The 17943-nt window shown below is 43.1% G+C and overlaps 1 protein-coding gene across 5 annotated transcripts in view; it reads right to left on the minus strand.

Annotated features, from left to right (window-relative positions):
* Positions 1 to 17943, minus strand: part of CCDC85A (coiled-coil domain containing 85A) — a 196896-nt gene that overhangs the window by 170294 nt on the left and 8659 nt on the right. For 4 of the 5 annotated variants that reach the window (XM_082426277.1, XM_082426276.1, XM_082426274.1 and 1 more), the window contains exon 2: positions 16679 to 17663. In XM_082426277.1, coding sequence (XP_082282403.1) covers positions 16679 to 17663 — 985 coding nt within the window. Of the gene's footprint in view, positions 1 to 16674; positions 17664 to 17943 lie in introns of all 5 variants that reach the window. The other variant, XM_082426275.1, reaches the window with a different exon arrangement.

Here is a 17943-nt window from a genome sequence, read left to right on the forward strand (position 1 = left end):
GGTGTACCCGGCAAGTACTTGGGAGCAAGTGGCCAGTTATGACCAGAGTAACTTAGGGTGTGAATGTCCTGGAGGGTGTAAGAGCAATTTGGATATGAGGTCTAAGAGCTAAGCTGGGTTCAGATTCTGTTAGGATCTCCTGTACCGTTTACAAAAGGAGACTGAGTTTTATCCAGAGGCATAGAGATGCCACTGTCAGCTTGGTAGCAGAGAATTAACATGATCTGATAGAGATTTTGGGAAGATCACTCTGAAACAGAGGACAGTTTGGAATGGGAGATATTAGAGATGAGAAGAACATCTACGGAGGTGGTCTATTACCAGAAGTCCCAGTGATGAGAGGCTGAGCTAAGGGAGCGACAGTGGGGACAGGGGACACAGAGAAGGAATATTGAGAAGAATAAATAAATTTGACAGTCTAGGATGATGGGCAAGGAAGAGACTGGATAACACCCAGTATTCCAACTAGGACAACTGCGATACCTTCACTGGAAGAAGAGAGGTTGGTGAAAATGAGAAGGAAGACAATAATACTGGTTTTAGATGCTTTTCCTTAATTTTTTTTAAACCTGTGGTTGCTTTATTTCTAACATTCCCACCACTGTAGCACCAATAGACAAGACTTCATTATTTACAATGAAAGTGATAACACCCACAGGATATTTTAAAAAGAATAAACAAATAAATGGCTTGGCCCATTTTCCCCAGAATAAGGAAATGCAGGAGGAAATGCACTAGCCAAGAATAAGAAATAAGGAAATGAATACATGAGTAAGATAACACATTTCTACAAGTGCAAATACAGAACACGGCCAACAAAAGCATGAATCACAGCTCAGCGGATTATCTCCCCCGGCCAAACATCATACACAGCTTCCCAAAGGGAGTTTGCCATCTGAGTCCATGTTACCTTCCACTCCTTTCCCCAACGGGCACACTGAGATTTATCATTATGAATGTTGACAAAAGAAACTCCACCTAGAATTTATGGTTCATCAAAAATTTGGAAGTACCAAGGAAGAGCAGTAATCCCTTACTCAAGTGCCCTCAGGGGCAGTCGGAGGATAGAAATGGGTAAAGCAGCCTGGATGTAATGTAGCAGGGAGTGGTGACGACTACAACGAATGGAAACGTTCTGCCCCCTTGGGTGGCTTTAAAACAAAGTTGAAAATTCCTTGACACTTAGCCCATGGAGAGGAGGGGTCTATGACTTTTCTCTTTACATCTTGGTGGGCTGGAGACTCAACCAATAGAGTACAAGGAAAGTGGCACAGTATGACCTCTGAGGATAGGTCCTAAAAGGCCAGGTGGCTCTTGCCTTGTTCTGCTGGAACACCTGCTCTTGGATCACTGTGCCGCCGTGTAGCAAGCCTGACTATCCTGAGGCTGCCAAGTCACAGAAGACACACAGAAAGACCACATGGAAAGAATGGGAGCTGCATACAGATTTGGGGGATACCCAAGGAGCCCCAAGTCATCCCAGCCCAAGCACAAGATATGTGAATAAGGACACCTCTAGATGATTTCGGCTCCCAGAAGTCTCCCCAGCTGGAGACCCAGACACAGTGGAATAAAAGCAAACCATCCCCACTATGCCTTGTCCAAATATCTGACTCACAGAATCCATGAGCATGATGAAAGGGTTACGTGCGGTTTTAGAACACTAGGTGCTGAGATGGTTTGTTACACAGCAACAGAAAACTAGAACACCTCCACTAAAGAGGCAGCCACTACTTTGTGCCCCTGATTGGTGCCATGTCGGGGTACAGGACCAGTGTCAGAAGACCCTCTCACTTATCAGGAGAAGTCAGAAACCTAGATTTGTACATGACTTTTCCAATTGTTAGAAGAATGTGTGGGCCAAATAAAACATGATTGTCACTGGATTTGGTCCTAAGACCATTAGTTTGCAACTCCTCAGGTAGTATGTAGATTCTATGGAGGCAAAGGGATGTGCGCTTGGTGACGGCCACTTTCAAAGACCACAGTCAGTGGTTCAGACCACCTTGCCATTGCCACCCTGTACCACACTAGCTTTTGTTGCTGCTTTTCCTTAGACGACATTAGGCAAGAGTCAGCTCTAGATAAGTCTGAGAAACTCCCCCCAAAACTCCTAAAGAACACTCTAGGATTTGATTTAGTTTTAAATCTCCAATGGATTTTAAGGTCCACATTCTAACACCCAAAGCCATGGTGATAACATTAAAAGTCAAGGGCCAGTAAGTGTGGAAGTCACAAATATGAGTTCAAGCAGCAGGCCTGGAATCCATGGTCTATAAAGCAGAGCAGGAACTCAGTTGGGGAATAAAAGGTGAGCACAGAGTCTAGTATATAATAGTAGCTCAATAAAAGATAAGTGTATAAATGAATGGATGGATAAACAACCATTTCAACAGATGATTTGTCTAATCTTCCTTTAAACTGTATTTTGGCATCTCCACAAAGACAAAACCACAACCTAAATTCACTTAGGTCTTAAACTAATGTAAATTGTTAAGTCTCTAAAACAGAAATGACAAATTCTCCCAAGTTTCTATCTCTGATGGAGACTGACCAGTACAGCTAGTTCATTATAATCCACTATAGAATAAAACCTTTGCCAAAAATGAAAGCATTAAACAGACAAACAAAAAAGGCCACTCTCATTTAAACTACGAAGCAGGAAGTTTTGCATACAAGTCAACATTTACTTCTGGAAGAAAAAAAAAAACAGACTCCTATTTGCATCTCTAAGTTTTACCAAATATCACCCATGCCTAAATTAATCTTTTGTAAGTGACTAGGGTTTTGTTTGTCTGTTTGTTTTCATTCTCTTTATAAGGAGCAGAGAAAAGGAGGCACATGAGACTCCACAAGAATGTTTACTTTCAAATAGGTTGCATTCAACAAATTAGCATTCTATTTACTTTCTGTGAAATCACTGCACCACAGCCATCTGTAGAGGAAGCTATGATATAAATTATCATATCAAGACTGAGTATGTGAAAGACGACTTGAATATGAACTCTGAGAGCAAATTCAAATCTGCCACCATTCTGCGATCTGCTCAGAGAAGGATGGCTCAGAATGGCCAGACATTGACACCATGGCCAAAGGATTCCTTCCATTCCTTTCCTTTCTGCCTGAGTTTGGCCCCAGGCCTGCACACACAGGAAGTCCTTGAGACAGGTGAAGAATGCCTGCTGTCTCCTGTGCACATTATAAATGGGGATTTCTGAGATTCCATACAGGGTACAGAAGGAAATTCTGGTTTCTTTGGTATTTATGAGAAAATGGTGAAGACCACGACGTGCCAAGAGTTTACAAGGAGATGGGAGGAAACATCCTTACCACCAGCTCTCCTGATAATATTCCCTCCTCCCCCACCTCCGTTTTATCACATGTACTGGGTGAGCCTGGAGGAGGAGAATGAGGTGGAAGCTTGAAATTATTGTCTTCAAGCGTATAAAGTCACTCTGAAAGCTTCTCTGAGTCAAGCTGGGTTCAAGACATTGCTTGACCCCATGGCAAGTGGTTCATGATGGGCCCAATAAATTCTAAGTTTCCAGTCATCACACCAGGCTCTTCTTGATTTATATGAACCCAGGATTCCAGAAGTCATGACTACAGGGAAGCAAAGGATCCTGTGTTGCTGTAACATATACCGCTGTCTCAACATGCTCCGCTGCAGTGAAGCTGCATCTCCAGTGAGTTAACAATATTGGTGTTGGTACAGATAAGGTATATGTTTGGGAGAAAGCATGCGTGTGTAAGAGAGAGCAGAGACCTAGAACAAAGCTTCATTTTATAGATAAAATTAGCCATTTATCTTTTCTTTCTGAGCTAGTATCATTTAGTATCCTGAATACTACTAAAAGCTGGCTTTTAAATAAATAAATCTTCCAATCAGAGCTCAGAATTGAGGCAGACGGGCAATTAAACGACCCTAAAACTCAAACTCAACCTTTTCAAATGGCAACCCACTGATGTAACAATAAAGACCATATTTATCTAATTAAGCTAGTAAAACATAAATTCTGCCCAAATAGTTCCACAGTAAAGAAAGGAAAAGGGGAGATTCACACTGGAAAAAGCTGTGTGTTGATGGATTCAAGGATAAACATTAAACTAAATTTCTCTAGAAAAGTTTGTCACTTCTATGAAAACGATTCAAAATGATCAGTACCTTAGCAGCTCTAAGTAGAGGTTAACAAAAGCTTGGTTTCCTTTAAAGAATTTATATTTTGTTTGTTCTCCAGTCCCAGACGGCATCACAAAATAAAGAACAGATGGTGGAGACTAAACAAGGAGACCCTGAAGGTGAAAGTTTTCAAAGATGCACAAATTTAAACATCTACCTCTGAAAAAGACAATCCCCATGCCTATGAATTAACCTGATTGTGTGTTTTCACATGCCTATCATCACAGCTGAGACCAAGTACACATCCTCGGTGACAAGAAGAATCAAGAAATGGTGTTATCTGGGACCATCTATTCACTGGTCCAGAAACCCAGCTCATGCATCCAAATGTTTGCTTCTTTTGGCGTCTCTGGGTTAGACCAGGGGTTTTCAACCTTTGTAAAAAGTCACCTTTGTTGCAGCAGAAGCTTAAACACAAGTGTGAACAAACCAGTTAAATGCAGAGCTGCCCCAGCTGAAGGGTGCCTGTGGTGGTCTGAAGTGGGTGGCAGAGCCTGGCCTGTCCCCCGCACCCACCCTCCTCTAGGGCTCAGTGGAGCACAGTTTGAAAAACCATCTGAGACTTAATATACAGCACCATGGGCTAAAGTGAGATCAAAACACTGAAGCGGAAAAACATCAGAACGAATGAAATGTAAAGGACAAACTAGGTTAATTTTTCTACATTAGACCAACCCAAAGGTCAACAGGTTCCAAGATTATTTTTCTCCCTTTAGTGATTTAACAGAATTAATTTACTGATTTCCACTTAGCAGTATATGTCTGCCTTCTGGGCAACTAAGCCATGTTTTCCCCAAAACCTTATAACATCTTTATTACTGACCCAAAAGATATTAGTCAGAAGATGGGTTTTCTTAACTGATGACCCTCGTTGTAAAACTCTCCCACTAAATAAGAACAGTAATTCACCACAGTCTTCGCTAGAAAAATAAAATAATTGGAGAATTAAATGATAGTATAAATCTGGGCACATAAAGCCCTGAAAACACTGGTCACTGTAAAAATTCTTAGTTCGGGAACCCTTAAGAAAAGGAAAAAACCATTAAAATTAAACTGAGTTATAAAATCCTAACAAGGGATTTTTTTTTTTTTTTTTAATGCTAAGGAACTACCTTCCCTAGTCCACTTAGTTTAACCACAAGGTCTAAACAATTGAAAACATTTTACCTTCCTCCCCATATATGAGAAATTAATGTCGCTATTAGGAAACACTCTTGGAAAGCATTTAGTATCCTATGTAATCTAGCCTCTACCCACTTTGCAAAATCATCTGCCACAACCTAACAAAGATATCCAGCACAGACCTACTCACATCCTCATGTTTCCTCAATACTGTCTGCCCATTTCCATCTCATGCCATCTCTCCCAGACATCCTCACCCCTCCTGCCAACGAATCCAAATCCAACTCTTCCCCAGACGCAACCTGACAACAGGGCTCCCTTGAGCGGCCATCCCTGACGTGAAGGTGCGTGAGCCATCTCTCCCAGGCCCACAAAGGCCCAGAGCACCAATAGCTCATTCTGTCCCTTTGGCTCTTAATTGTACACCTTCTCTGTTACTCACCTCCTCCCACGGACACAGCAGACCGTGAACTCCTAGTATGAAGGGCCTGTGGTTCACTTTTCTGCTCTACCTCATAGAGGGTATCACCAGGCTGCACCCCCATGGGACAAACACTTGTCGACTAAATATGTACGTTTATACATGTATTATTCTCAATAATCACTCATCTACATGAGACAGTGCAGACATATATTACACAAAGCAAGTGAAACACAAGCAGAATTTTGTTTTCTACTACCACCTACACCCTTGAGTCTTTTACCAGCTCATGCTTCTCCCAACTGTCATTTATGTTTGTTTTGCTATGTTGTTTATCTCAGGACACACTCTGATTAGCCTTTGTTGTAAAAAATCTCTAAAATCCCTGACGTTGTTTAGAATGCGTGGCTGCCTGATGAGTCAAGGCAAAGATTTACAAGGAAATTGTGCCTTCCCTTCGGTTAATGGTACTGTACCCTCCCAGTTTCATTGAAGAGCCTCACTCCAAAGTAGTTCAAGCTCAAGCTGTAAAGTTATAGGATTAAAGTGCCAAAGAACGGAGAGAATGGCTCTTCTTCTGCCCCAAGGTTCCTGGAAAAGATGACCAAAATCTGGTTGGATGGGACATAACAAAAGTACACGAACAGCCTGGTGACACTGCCTTACCACTGGCTTACTCCCTTCCGAACTTGAGTTGATAAGCCACACTCTCCCATTCGGTACAAAGGTGGCAAAGAGACTTGAGAAAATCTAGTCTACAATGGAGTAGAAAGTAAAATCCTTCACTCTGATTTTCCAGAGCACTGTCCCGCTAAGCAACAGGGGAAAACAAGAATCTAGACGCAGGATGCACGTTTCACACGTGGCCAGCCCATCTGTAGCCTGCCATCTGAGACCTGCCCAAATAGAAGAAATCTAATATCAGACTTCAGGACTCTACAAATCCCAAGTCACCTCCGCTATAGCCTCTTTAGCTCCCTTGTCACCCATGAGGTATCCAGTCATCACTGTGGCTACGTCAAAGGGGACTGGGTCTATTTGGACATCGCTAGGTGAACTGCTGCAACCCCGACAAGTTCCCGAGGAAGCACGGTAGTGCAGGGAAGCATTTAGCGCCATGGCTCTCAGGTCGTGCCATGCACAGCGAACCTTCCACCTGAGCCCAGAATCCCTCCCGGATAACATCCTCACTGCTCTGTTAGGAGCTCAGGCCCAGCTGCACAAACTCTGGAGGAAGGCAGGTGGGGTGGCAAGCAGGGAGAGGAGCCCCCAGTCCAAGCTGATCAGACTTCCAGGCTGTCCTTGTGAGAGGAGGGGCAAGAAGCTGGAAGTGGTACATGGGTTGTGGTTCCTGGTTTCCATCAGTTCGTCCAGACCCTGCCTAAGTGAAATGAACACTGCAGGTTCTATGTTTATCAACATGCCAAGCTGTGTGAAACTAGATTTTCTCTGATGTCTGGGATAAAAATAAAGTCCCAAAACATGTTGGACACAAGAAATGCACTTTGCATTGTGTTGTGGAATCTGAACCCTGGGCTGTATGTTATTATTCAAAACAAGTTTATTAGAGATATAGAGCTGTATCAGTACAATGAGAGGGAGAAAAACTGCCCTTTAGTAGATACATATTTTTTTGTTTCTAAATATTCAAATGATTTTTTTATGAAATGATGGTGTTAACAGATGATTATTTAACAGTCCATACCTAACAAAAGTAAAAAGTTGCCAATTCCAGGTTTATTCTCAGGTTTTATATATCTGTGAAATCCAAATTCTCAGACTCCTGACTTAGAAAAACTCTATTCCAAGCCCCTTACTTGAGGGATAAATTATTTTGCCTGCAGAAGTGGGTGGTCTGCTAAAGGTCACACAGCAAAGTATGACCTCGAAAGTGGCAGAGCCAATTCTGTACCCAAATGTCCAGCTGGGCAAGTGTGCCATGATGTCCTTTATGAAGTTAGGGCAACACACTGTAACTCCATGAAACAAATGTAATTATTTTTTAACTGTTTTGAAATACGTGTTAAATAAATATCACTTTTACTCACAATTAAAATAGAATTTGGCTAAAGGAGGTTTATAAAATTGTTTCATTGTTTTAAAGCTATAAATGAAGCTTAGATGCCATATGCCAACTTAAGGATGGGTATCTACATATTACTTTAACATACGGGTGAAATTCCACAGATACCTACAAATGTAAAAATAACTAGCTATGCTTTGTGAATAGGTGTAATAGTACTAGCCTAGCTTTCTTCTTTCAATGAATGCCTGTTGTACACATGGCTGTGTAGAACTCTGGTAAGAACCATGTTTCCATCAAAGACAGATTCACGTGCTAGGCCAATAAAATCCGAAGGAGGCAATTCTGAGATTGCAACAGGAAAAAGCCAAATAAATTAAGGGTGAAAACCATGTGGCATATAGTTTGAGAGTAAGAAGGACTAAGTATTGGTCTTCATTTAAGTGCTAAAGGGATACTGTAAAAGTAAGCAATTTTCAAGTCTGTTCTTCCACAGATTTTGAAAAGCTTGATTCCTAAGTGTTTCTCATGAAAGTCACTATACTGAGGGGGCTATTCATGGCAAACCACCTGGATAATGTTTATTTCTAGACCCCTAATTGATCATAATTGTAAATGTACTCTCTTCCAAAGTACCCTCATACGTACAATAAGCAGCTAAATTCAGCCAGTTCTCCCCCGACGGCTCCGTAACCAGGGCGACTCTGGTTGGGTCCTGTAACAATGAGGCGGCTGGCCCTGCCAGTCAACACAAGACATGTGCCCATTAGCAACAAGGGGCACTACCAAATAGATAGACCCTTTGAAATTCTTCATGGCATCCCCCTCACACCGCCCCTGTCTGCTATTCTCACTCTCTCTCCTCCTTCCTGTAAGCTGACTCTTAACCTCACTTTCCTGTGAGTCACATGGAATCCATCATTGGCAGATATGACTAAATGACTTGTCTTTCAGGGTCCTATTACTCTGTTTAGGTGCATGGGTGAACCGGCACTTGCTGTCTAGGAACATCGAAAAGATGCTGAATTCATGAGCATGGTTAATTTGAATTCTCAAGAGTGGTTCAACAGACCAGGCTGCTTGGAACAGAAATTTGCAACTCAGATATTCTGACCTTTTAAATGCCATCAAAAGTGTTAATGTAAGTGTACTTTACTTCTGCCTATAGTAGCATAAATCAGAATAACGGGCTTAATTAGTTTTGTTTGCAGTAAGCTGAGTTATTAAAAAAACACAACTCCTTGAGAGCATTTGGTGTTGCCATCTGGCCCATCCCCTCGCTCCCGGTCTTTCCCTTCTGTTTCTTGTGCTCTAGAAGCTGACAATTCTCCAGACAGAACCTTTTGGCTATGAAGACAAGCGGATGTGTGAGAATGGGAATAAGGTCAGCCCATCGTCACAAGGCTGTTTATCTGGAGGAATGTGGCCGTGGGGTGGGGAGAGTCCGTGTGGGAGGAAGAAGGGCAGGAAGGCTGTTGGCCTCTCAGGCCAAGAGCAGGAATACTCCTTCCACTAAGAGTACATCTCAAGACTTGATCATCCAGCTGTGAACAAGTGTACCCCGTCTAACCGAATGAGAGACCCCCAGGCAACAGGTCCCGGCTCCCCTCCTGCATCTCCAGGTCTTCTCTGGAACCTCTCTAAGCCCGAGTCTACTGACATGCACCTTGTCTCACTCATCATTGCAGGTCGCTGGTTTTCTGGAATTTCCAACAGGAATGGGGGAAGACTGGGTCCCTATTCCATTTAGGGTCTTTACTGTTAACATTACCCCTACATCAAGCGCCTTCAAAGTCTGGAAGATTAAATGTCTTCTTTATAAAAACGACACCTTGCCCTGGGAGTCAGCGGGACTCTAGTCCTCTCCTAACTGGCAATTGGCCTTGGGTAATTCACTGAACATCTCTGGAAGTCAATTTTCTCAATCAGAAAATGGGAAGGTTGAAGTGCATAAATTGTAGAGGACTTTACAGCTCCAAGTGTTATGGTTGAAAGTGCCCTAATTTCTTAGTGTTAAAATAGACATTCTCAATTAACCAAATAAAATCAATATATACATACACATGTATCTATGCCCCCAAATGCAATTCATGCTTTTTAAAATTTTTGAAACAACTAGCAATTATGGACACTCAGGAAGCTGTAGCTGCACATCACCCAGATCAGGGGTTGCCCCTAAAAGCCAAAAGACCCCTCAATAATTGGAAGAAAGATGAGACGACCTTTCAGAAGACCTTTCTTTATAATCAAGAATGAATGTACCTGACTAGAAAAAGCAACTCACTCAGGAAGCATCAGAGATTGCCTTTGAATTTCTGGTCATCAGAAGGTAACCAGAACATTCTAACCCTCAACCATAGCAGTAGGCAAAAATGGGACTACAAATATTTTGTCTGCAAGATTTTTAAATGTAAGGATTCACTTTGCTTTACGTAGCTGAAATTGAAATGAAAGAAGTCATTCGATGTCTTCAATGCATTTAATGATTGATGAAATATGCATACAAGAACACTCAGTACATGAGAGAGAGAAGCAAATAACTGAAATACAGATTTAGAGCAATCACCCAACCCAACCTTTCTCCATAACATACCCTGTCTCATAGAAAAGCCCACAGAAGGACTAAATAACTAAGGATCTGAAGAAGGAAAAAACTAAAATATCATTCCCGAAGTTTTCATTTATCTGTAATTGAATATGTGCCTAATTTCAATCCAGGGCCAAGACCAAATCCCAAGACTTCTTGTACCCTTCCATAATGATTCAAGTACAGTAGCTCTATAATACATTTAACTCTTCGTTACATGAAAACTGTAAAGGACCCAACTGTGTGTGAATAACCCAGTCATTGTCTTATCTTAAGGACAAACTAGTATTGCCTTTATAAAGCAAGCTACCATTCCTCTGTCATTTTGTCATTTCTAAACACCTCTCCTGCTTCTCTGCTGTTGAAGAACCCCTGGTCTCGGAAAGAGAACCCACTCTTTCTATCGGCAACTCTTGAATGACACTCTGAAGAGAAGGCAATTTATGTCAGGAGCAGCAGTAACTTGAACCTCACTCTTCTGCAGATCAGAGAGGTGTAAACTAGAGCTGGGATTTCATGTCTGTATTCTCAAGCGCCCCATGGTCTACTCCTGATGCTGAATCTGAAATTTCCTAGAACTCTTGAAAATCAGCCCGTTTCAGAAAATGAGACTATTCTTAATATCTCCCAGAAGCAAATTCAAAATAAGTATTATTCTTCACATGTACACAAAGCTTGCCATAAACATTATGCATTAAAGTAGTATTAAGGCCAACCTGATTGCTCCAAAGTACCCAAGGAGTAAAAATAGCTGAGTTGTTACACACGTTCCCCAGTGCTCCGAAAGGACGGCGTTCCTATGAAACCTTTCGTAAGCCGAAATGGGATAAAGTGAAGCAGCAGTTACCTTAGGACACATCTTGCTAACAGATGCACGAAGGAAATCGAGATAAAGTACAGATGCTCATAGACAGTTTAAAGCTACGGTGGCCTGAAGCTAAGTGTGGTTCCCGGGGAAGGAGCTTGGCGGTGCCACTCTCACTGCTCGGGGTATCCACTGCCTCTACAGGGGCTCACTGCAAAACAAATGCTGAATGCTATTTTTTGCTTTTCACCTTTTTCATAAAATTGAAAATCCGCTTTAGATTTCTTTCAGTTAGCGAAAACAGGTACCAAGGTAGGTCCCTGGTAAAGCAAACTTTTGCAAAGCAGGGGACACCTGTATTACAGAAATACTTCAATTCTCTGAAATACAGTCAAGACCCAGAAAACAAGCAAAAACTTTTTCAGCCCAAATAACTGATAGATGCATGACACATGTACCGTGCGCTAAAGCTCATGCACTTTACTCATAGAAGGATACTTCAAGGTCACTTACTCTTATTTTCAACACAGTTCTAATCAGTGCGATTATCCATTTTCCCAAGGGAAATGGATAATCACATTAGATTATCCATTAGAAAGAGCAGAACAGCATTTAGAAACAACGAGGAAATGATGTTAAAACCAGGCCGGGCGAGGGCAGCAAGGAATATTGCTGAAGCATGCTGGTACTAGAAGTGACTGAAAATCTATTAAAAGTAGATACTGAAAAATAAATAAATAAAGAATAGCCATCTGGGGCCATTTAATGTAGGGACTCACAGTTCTATCTCGCTTCAGAGATCCTAAACATCAGACGTGGCTAAAATGAGAAATTTTAGAGCCTAGGGCCATAAACTTCAGCACACACTGGCCCAATGGTGCCATACAAGTAAAACTTTTTTTCAAGCTTTTGCAAAGTTTGGCTTCACATTCTTATTTCTGAGCAGTGGAGCTTGACTACACTGATGCCTCCAGAATAATCTATCATTACTATGAGTAAATGTAGAGGCTTAGAGCACATCACTGCTTCTGTACTCACTTGACACTTGTGAAAATGAGTTATCTGATGAAATGTAATACTCACCATAATTTTGTTCTAAGTTAGGCTTTTTCTGAATTATTTCAGTTGAAAAGATAAAGGCATTACTAACTCAATGGTATTTTTTCTATCACGTATATCTTCTGAAAAGTTGCAATGGATCCCAAAATACAAATGTTTAATTGATTTCAACTGGGTCTAAAGGGCACAACCATAATTAGCTGAAAGGGATTTCTCTTTGGCTTCACAGCATCAACTGGCTTATGTGACTGAATTCCGACGCACTTGAAGATTTGTTTGCTAAACAGAATCAACTGAATAGTTGGCATTGTTCACATGCAACATTAAAGTTACTGAAATGTATATACACACACACAGCATATAGATAATAGAGATAATCTCCTTAGAAGATTAAAATGGTCCCCTAGATTTAAAGAATGTTTATAGCTTTGTGCTGTTATCGCCAGTGCAGTTGAAAACCTTACATTCTACTAGAAATTACCTTTCTAAGCCACCTAGGTTTTCCAATAATAGTTCACCTCTCAGATATTTTGCAATATGTCAAACTATATTTTCAATATTAATCATTCTATGTCATTAAATCAAAATGTATTCTTATGATGAATGCAACATGCTTTGCACAAACAGGTATAGTACAAACGATTGTTTTTTCCAAAACGCCTTAAAATTGATGTCCTATCAAAGTGAATATAAGGCTACCAAATTACCATACTGAAGCTTGAAGACCAAAAACTATTATCTAGTTCTTTAACCATCTACGTGTCAGCTCACACAACAGAAAATATACTCAGAGGACCTCAGTTAAAATCAGTTCTGTAGTATTTCTATAACTGTTAACTGCTGACATTTTTCTCCCAAGAGACATTCAATTTCTATTCTCCAAATTCATTCATAAGTGATGGTCTGACTTTCTCTAAGCAAAATAAAAGTTTTATGAGAGCAATCACTCACGCCGTAGTGCACGACTACTTAATTCACAGACAGCCTTGCTTCAGAGAAACTCTGCTGGGCTCTTCCACACATAGGTTATCTCACCCCTAGCAGACAAGGCCATTTTTGTGTTATCAGCGTCTTTCATTTACTCATTAACAGAGCATAACAAGCCGTCTTAAAACTCAAGGTAAAACCTGTAAACTGAGAGATTTGAAATGCTGGTTCTCTTGTGGGAAATATTCGTTAGGATTGCAGGTGCCGCGTGATCTACATGCACCGTGAGCATCCACTGGAAATAGGTTAGAAACTCCTGTGCTTCTTTGTCCATCGGGATGTGAAGGCTTGAAAAGGTAGTCTTAAATGACTCATATGCCAGAGTTTCCCCGAATTAACCTAAAAATCCCACCCACCAAAAACTCAAATTTGCAACCCATACCCCTGAAGAAGTACATTATCAGATAGCCTTGGTCTGGGGTTGCGAGGGGTGAGGTTTTCCAGTACCTGCTGGTGTCAGTCTTTCTCAGTCCTGGAGTTCAGCAAAGGAAAGGAAGAACTTTCTTCTTCCCAGGCAGCTTGGGTGTTTGAGAGCTTCACTCACACCAGCCCATTTTATCCAACAACCACGAACCTCGGCCAATGGTTTCCACCTGGTCTGCTCATTAGAATCACCTGAAGGGTTCTTTTAACAACGTGCCCAGGCCCAGTGCCAGACCAATTCAATGTGCATCTGAGTGTGGGATCCAGGCACCAGTGTTTTTTCAAAGTCAGCCCAGTGATTTTAGCCTGCAGCCAAACTGAAAAACACTGCTCTAGAGCAGTGATTTTGAATCAGAGTCAATTTTGCCCACTCCCAACCCCAGGAACATTTGGTAGCATCTGGAGACATGTTTAATTGTCACAACTGGGGGTTGCTTATGGGTAGAGCCCGGGATGCTGTTACACCTCCCAAAACGCACAAGACAACGCCTCACAACTTTCACCTGCTTCTTGTTAACGCAGAAACATTCAAGGGCTCATCCAAAACACTCACCTCTCACACCAACCCCACACAGAAGGAGTCCGTAAATGACTCAGCAGATTTGCAGTTTGGGATCTACCTTGCTGCTGGGTCCTATCTGTTTATAAGACAATAATTCAACCAAAGTGTGTGGGGATTTAAAAATATGAAAAAGCCACGTCTCACTATCCGTATCAAAAATTAATTTGTAACAGCAGGATAGATACAAGCTACCAGTGCCCAAGCTTATAGGCTGACGATCCATAAACATCTCTTCGCGCCTCTTCATTTTCCAATTAATTATTGAAATAAAAATGCAATGCAAACGGACTACAAACACACTTTGGTGAGGATATCAACTGTCAGAAGATCCGTCACTTAAGAATGAGAAAACCCGAAGTAAACACAAGAATTAAACTACAGTGTCATTCTACATAATGCGTCTATGTTACATCAAATTTCTAACTGAACAAAATTGTTAAATTTAAAAAAACCATTTGCCTGACCACGAAATTTATCTGAACCCAGGCAATAAGATTCAATGATTAACGCCATCCCTATCTAGAGATAGACCTTACTTTATACAAAGAATTGCTTAAAAATTGCACCTAAAATCCCTTCTTATAAGTTAAATCACACATCAGAGAAGTTCTTTATTTAAATAAGCCTTTTTGTAAGGAGAAGAACCGTTTTGTAAGTGAACCACCTGCCCTTAAGTAATCTTTATTTTGGTTCAAGATAAAAAGTTTCCTCAAAATAGTGCACACATTTACTTCTCAATCTCGTTAAAAAGGAATCAAGAAATGGAAAAGTCATTAACTTTACCTTCCCGTTAACACATTCCCCCCTGAAGACAAGTTTCATGGCCGATGACACATCTTGTGATAGTAACACAACCAAAATATCTTTTTAAATGACTTTCATCTCTTGTGAGAACTGCACAGCTGAGGCTGCCCACAGCAATCAGGGCAGCATCTCCTGGAAAGAGTGAGGGAGGGGTGCAATAAACAAAGTAAAAGCCCCAGCCACCCAGGTGGCTTCAATACAACAGGTGAATTGGCTTCTCCCAGCTTTCACCTCCCAGCATGTAACAGAGAAAGCAACAGCGTCCGATCTTTCCCATTACTTTCTAGTTCCATCTGTGCTTAAAACATTGGATGTATTAGAAGCCAAGCTTCAGGAGTCAGTTTTCAGCACTACGAGAAAAGGATTAGGATGAAATGGAATCCAACAGGTAAATCCCCAACTACAATATTGAAAATTTACCCCTTCGTGTCACTGCTAAAATTGGCGGCCTCCACCACTGCTCAGAGCTGACTGTGCATAGCCTCTGGAGCAGCTTTCAAATAAAGTGGAAAATCTCAGATATTTTGGATGCAGAAACCCCACTTCATAAAACCAATCGTTTGAGTTCTAACTCAGCCACAGATAACATTAAAAAAAAACCCTCACAATTCTTTTAAGTTTTTTTTTTCCTCTCTTGAGTTTCAAGTGGTTTCATAACAAAGATGCAGAAAAGTAAACCTCTTCCAAACGGTTTAGAGCTGCCTCAGCCAATGCAGTGGATGTTGCACTTTGGAAACCAAAAGAGTGTCCAAACACATCTGTACATTTTAAAGGGGAATATTTAAACAACCAGAAAGATGACTCGCCATGTAAAAAAGCATGCTACTCAAGCATTGACATATATACACTACCAAATGTAAAATAGATAGCTAGTGGGAAGCAGCTACATAGCGCACAGGGAGATCAGCTTGGTGCTTTGTGACCACCTAGAGGGGTGGGATAGGGAGGGTGGGAGGGAGACGCAAGAGGGAGGGGATATGGGGATATATGTATACATATAGCTGGTTCACTTTGTTATACAGCAGAAACTAACACACCATTGTAAAGCAATTATACTCCAATAAAGATATCTAAAAAAAGGGAAAGAAGTCATCTGATGCATTTCAGATGCAAAGGAAAGTCACAGATTCATGCTAAGGCCCCCAACACAATGGAAAACATCCTCAAGGAAAAGTAAGGCATATTTATAGGCATTCAGGCAACCCAGCATCAAGCCTGTTTAAGGACACCCTAGTTCTTTTTTAATGTTATTGTTTTTCATAATAAATACTCATTTCTTTCTGCACATAAGCTGTTAGCTGGACTCAAAAACCTTTGGTCACCTGTTCCAAGAGAGCCCTTGCAGGAAACTGCACACAACCAGGAAAATGTTCAAGATAGAGAAATCTTAGATTGGTTCTATTTTTATCTTCAATGCCCACAGATCTCACCCTGACTACTCAGGGTCCCACGGAATTATCGTTCCTCTCCTTCCCCTGCCCCCTCCTCCCCAGTATTCTCCAGGCTACCTGGTAACTGCATAAACTAGAACAAATGGAGGGGGAGAAACACACATCATGGTTTGGGGGCAAACGTGTGTTCCTCTCCCCAACCCGCCTCCGCGCCAGCGCCTGCAGTTTCTAACGTGGCCGCAAAGCCCTGCATCATTCATAACTCTCTACCCAGTGGCCCCAGCAAAGCAGTTCCGCAGCACGTACTGACCCACCGTTCATGCCACTGTAGACGTTCCGGTGATGGGGTGACAGATCCTCTTGCGCCTGCCTTCGGAGGGTGCCCTCCCTGCTGCCACCGCCGCTGCCGCCTCCGCCGCCACCGCCGCCGCCGCCGCCTCCGCCGCCTCCGCCCACGTGTTTGTGATCGGGGCTCCCCCCGTAATGCTGTTTGAGGTGCTCCGGGCTGGTGCCCCGGGCTCTGGGTAGCTGCTCCAGGCTCCCGCCGAGGGCGTGTTTCTGAAGATGCTCGGGGCTCCCTCCGCTGTGCCTGGCGTGCTCGGGGCTGCCCCCGGGCCTGTGCTTCTGTAGGTGCTCCGGGCTCCCGCTCAGCACGTGCTTGGGCAGCGCTTCGGGGCTGCTCCCCGCTTGCGGGTGCCTTTGCTGCTCGGGGCTGCCCTTGCACAAGGGTTTGTGGTGCTCGGGGCTGGGTCCTTTGAGGGCTTTGGGGTGATCTGGGCTCGCAGAGGCCCTGCGCTTCTGCAGGTGCTCAGGGCTGGCGCTCCTGCGCTTGGAGTGCTCCGGGCTGCCCTCGGCCCGGGCCTTCTGCAGGTGCTCCGGGCTGCCGCCGCTCGCGTGATGCTTGTGGTCCGGGCTGTCGGTGCTGCCCGTGCTGGAGGTGCTGCTGCCGTCGCCCACGTCCCGCACGTAGGGCGCCGTGGTGGCGGCGAGCTGGCAGAGGCTGGCCTGGCTGTCGATGGAGCAGCGGCTGCCCGCGCAGCCCACGCCCTTCTCCTCGTCCAGCAGCACGCAGAGCTCCTTGAGCTCCATGTTCTCCTTCACCACCTCCTCCTGCTTCACCTCCAGCTCCTTCAGCTTCTGCAGGTATAAGGCCACCTCCTTGTGCATCACCCCCGCCGTGTAGCGGCCCAGCCTCTGCCACTCCCGGGACACCCTCTTGCCCTTCTGCCGGTCGTCATCCAGGAAACAGCAGAGGTCCCTCAGTTCCTGGTTGTCCTCCTGGAGTTTCTGGTTAATATCCTGAAAAGAGACACACAGCCATTCAAGCCAGGGACGCATGGGAGGCGACACCAGGCTCAGACTTCTGGGAGCCAGGGAGCCTGGAATGGGTGAGTTCTCTGTGAGGCTAGGGGAGGGAGGGAGAAGGTGAGAGGAAGCTAAAGATGTGTAGCTGTCCAAAAAAAGCTAACAATAATGGGTATTGATTCTGCTCCCTGCCCCATGCTTTACTTGCATTATCTCATCTACTTCTCACCAAACCCTCAGGGGATATTATGGTTCTTTTACAGACGGGGAAACT

This window comes from Balaenoptera physalus, assembly GCF_965194825.1.
Source record: "Balaenoptera physalus genome assembly, chromosome: 15".
Lineage (NCBI taxonomy): Eukaryota > Metazoa > Chordata > Mammalia > Artiodactyla > Balaenopteridae > Balaenoptera > Balaenoptera physalus.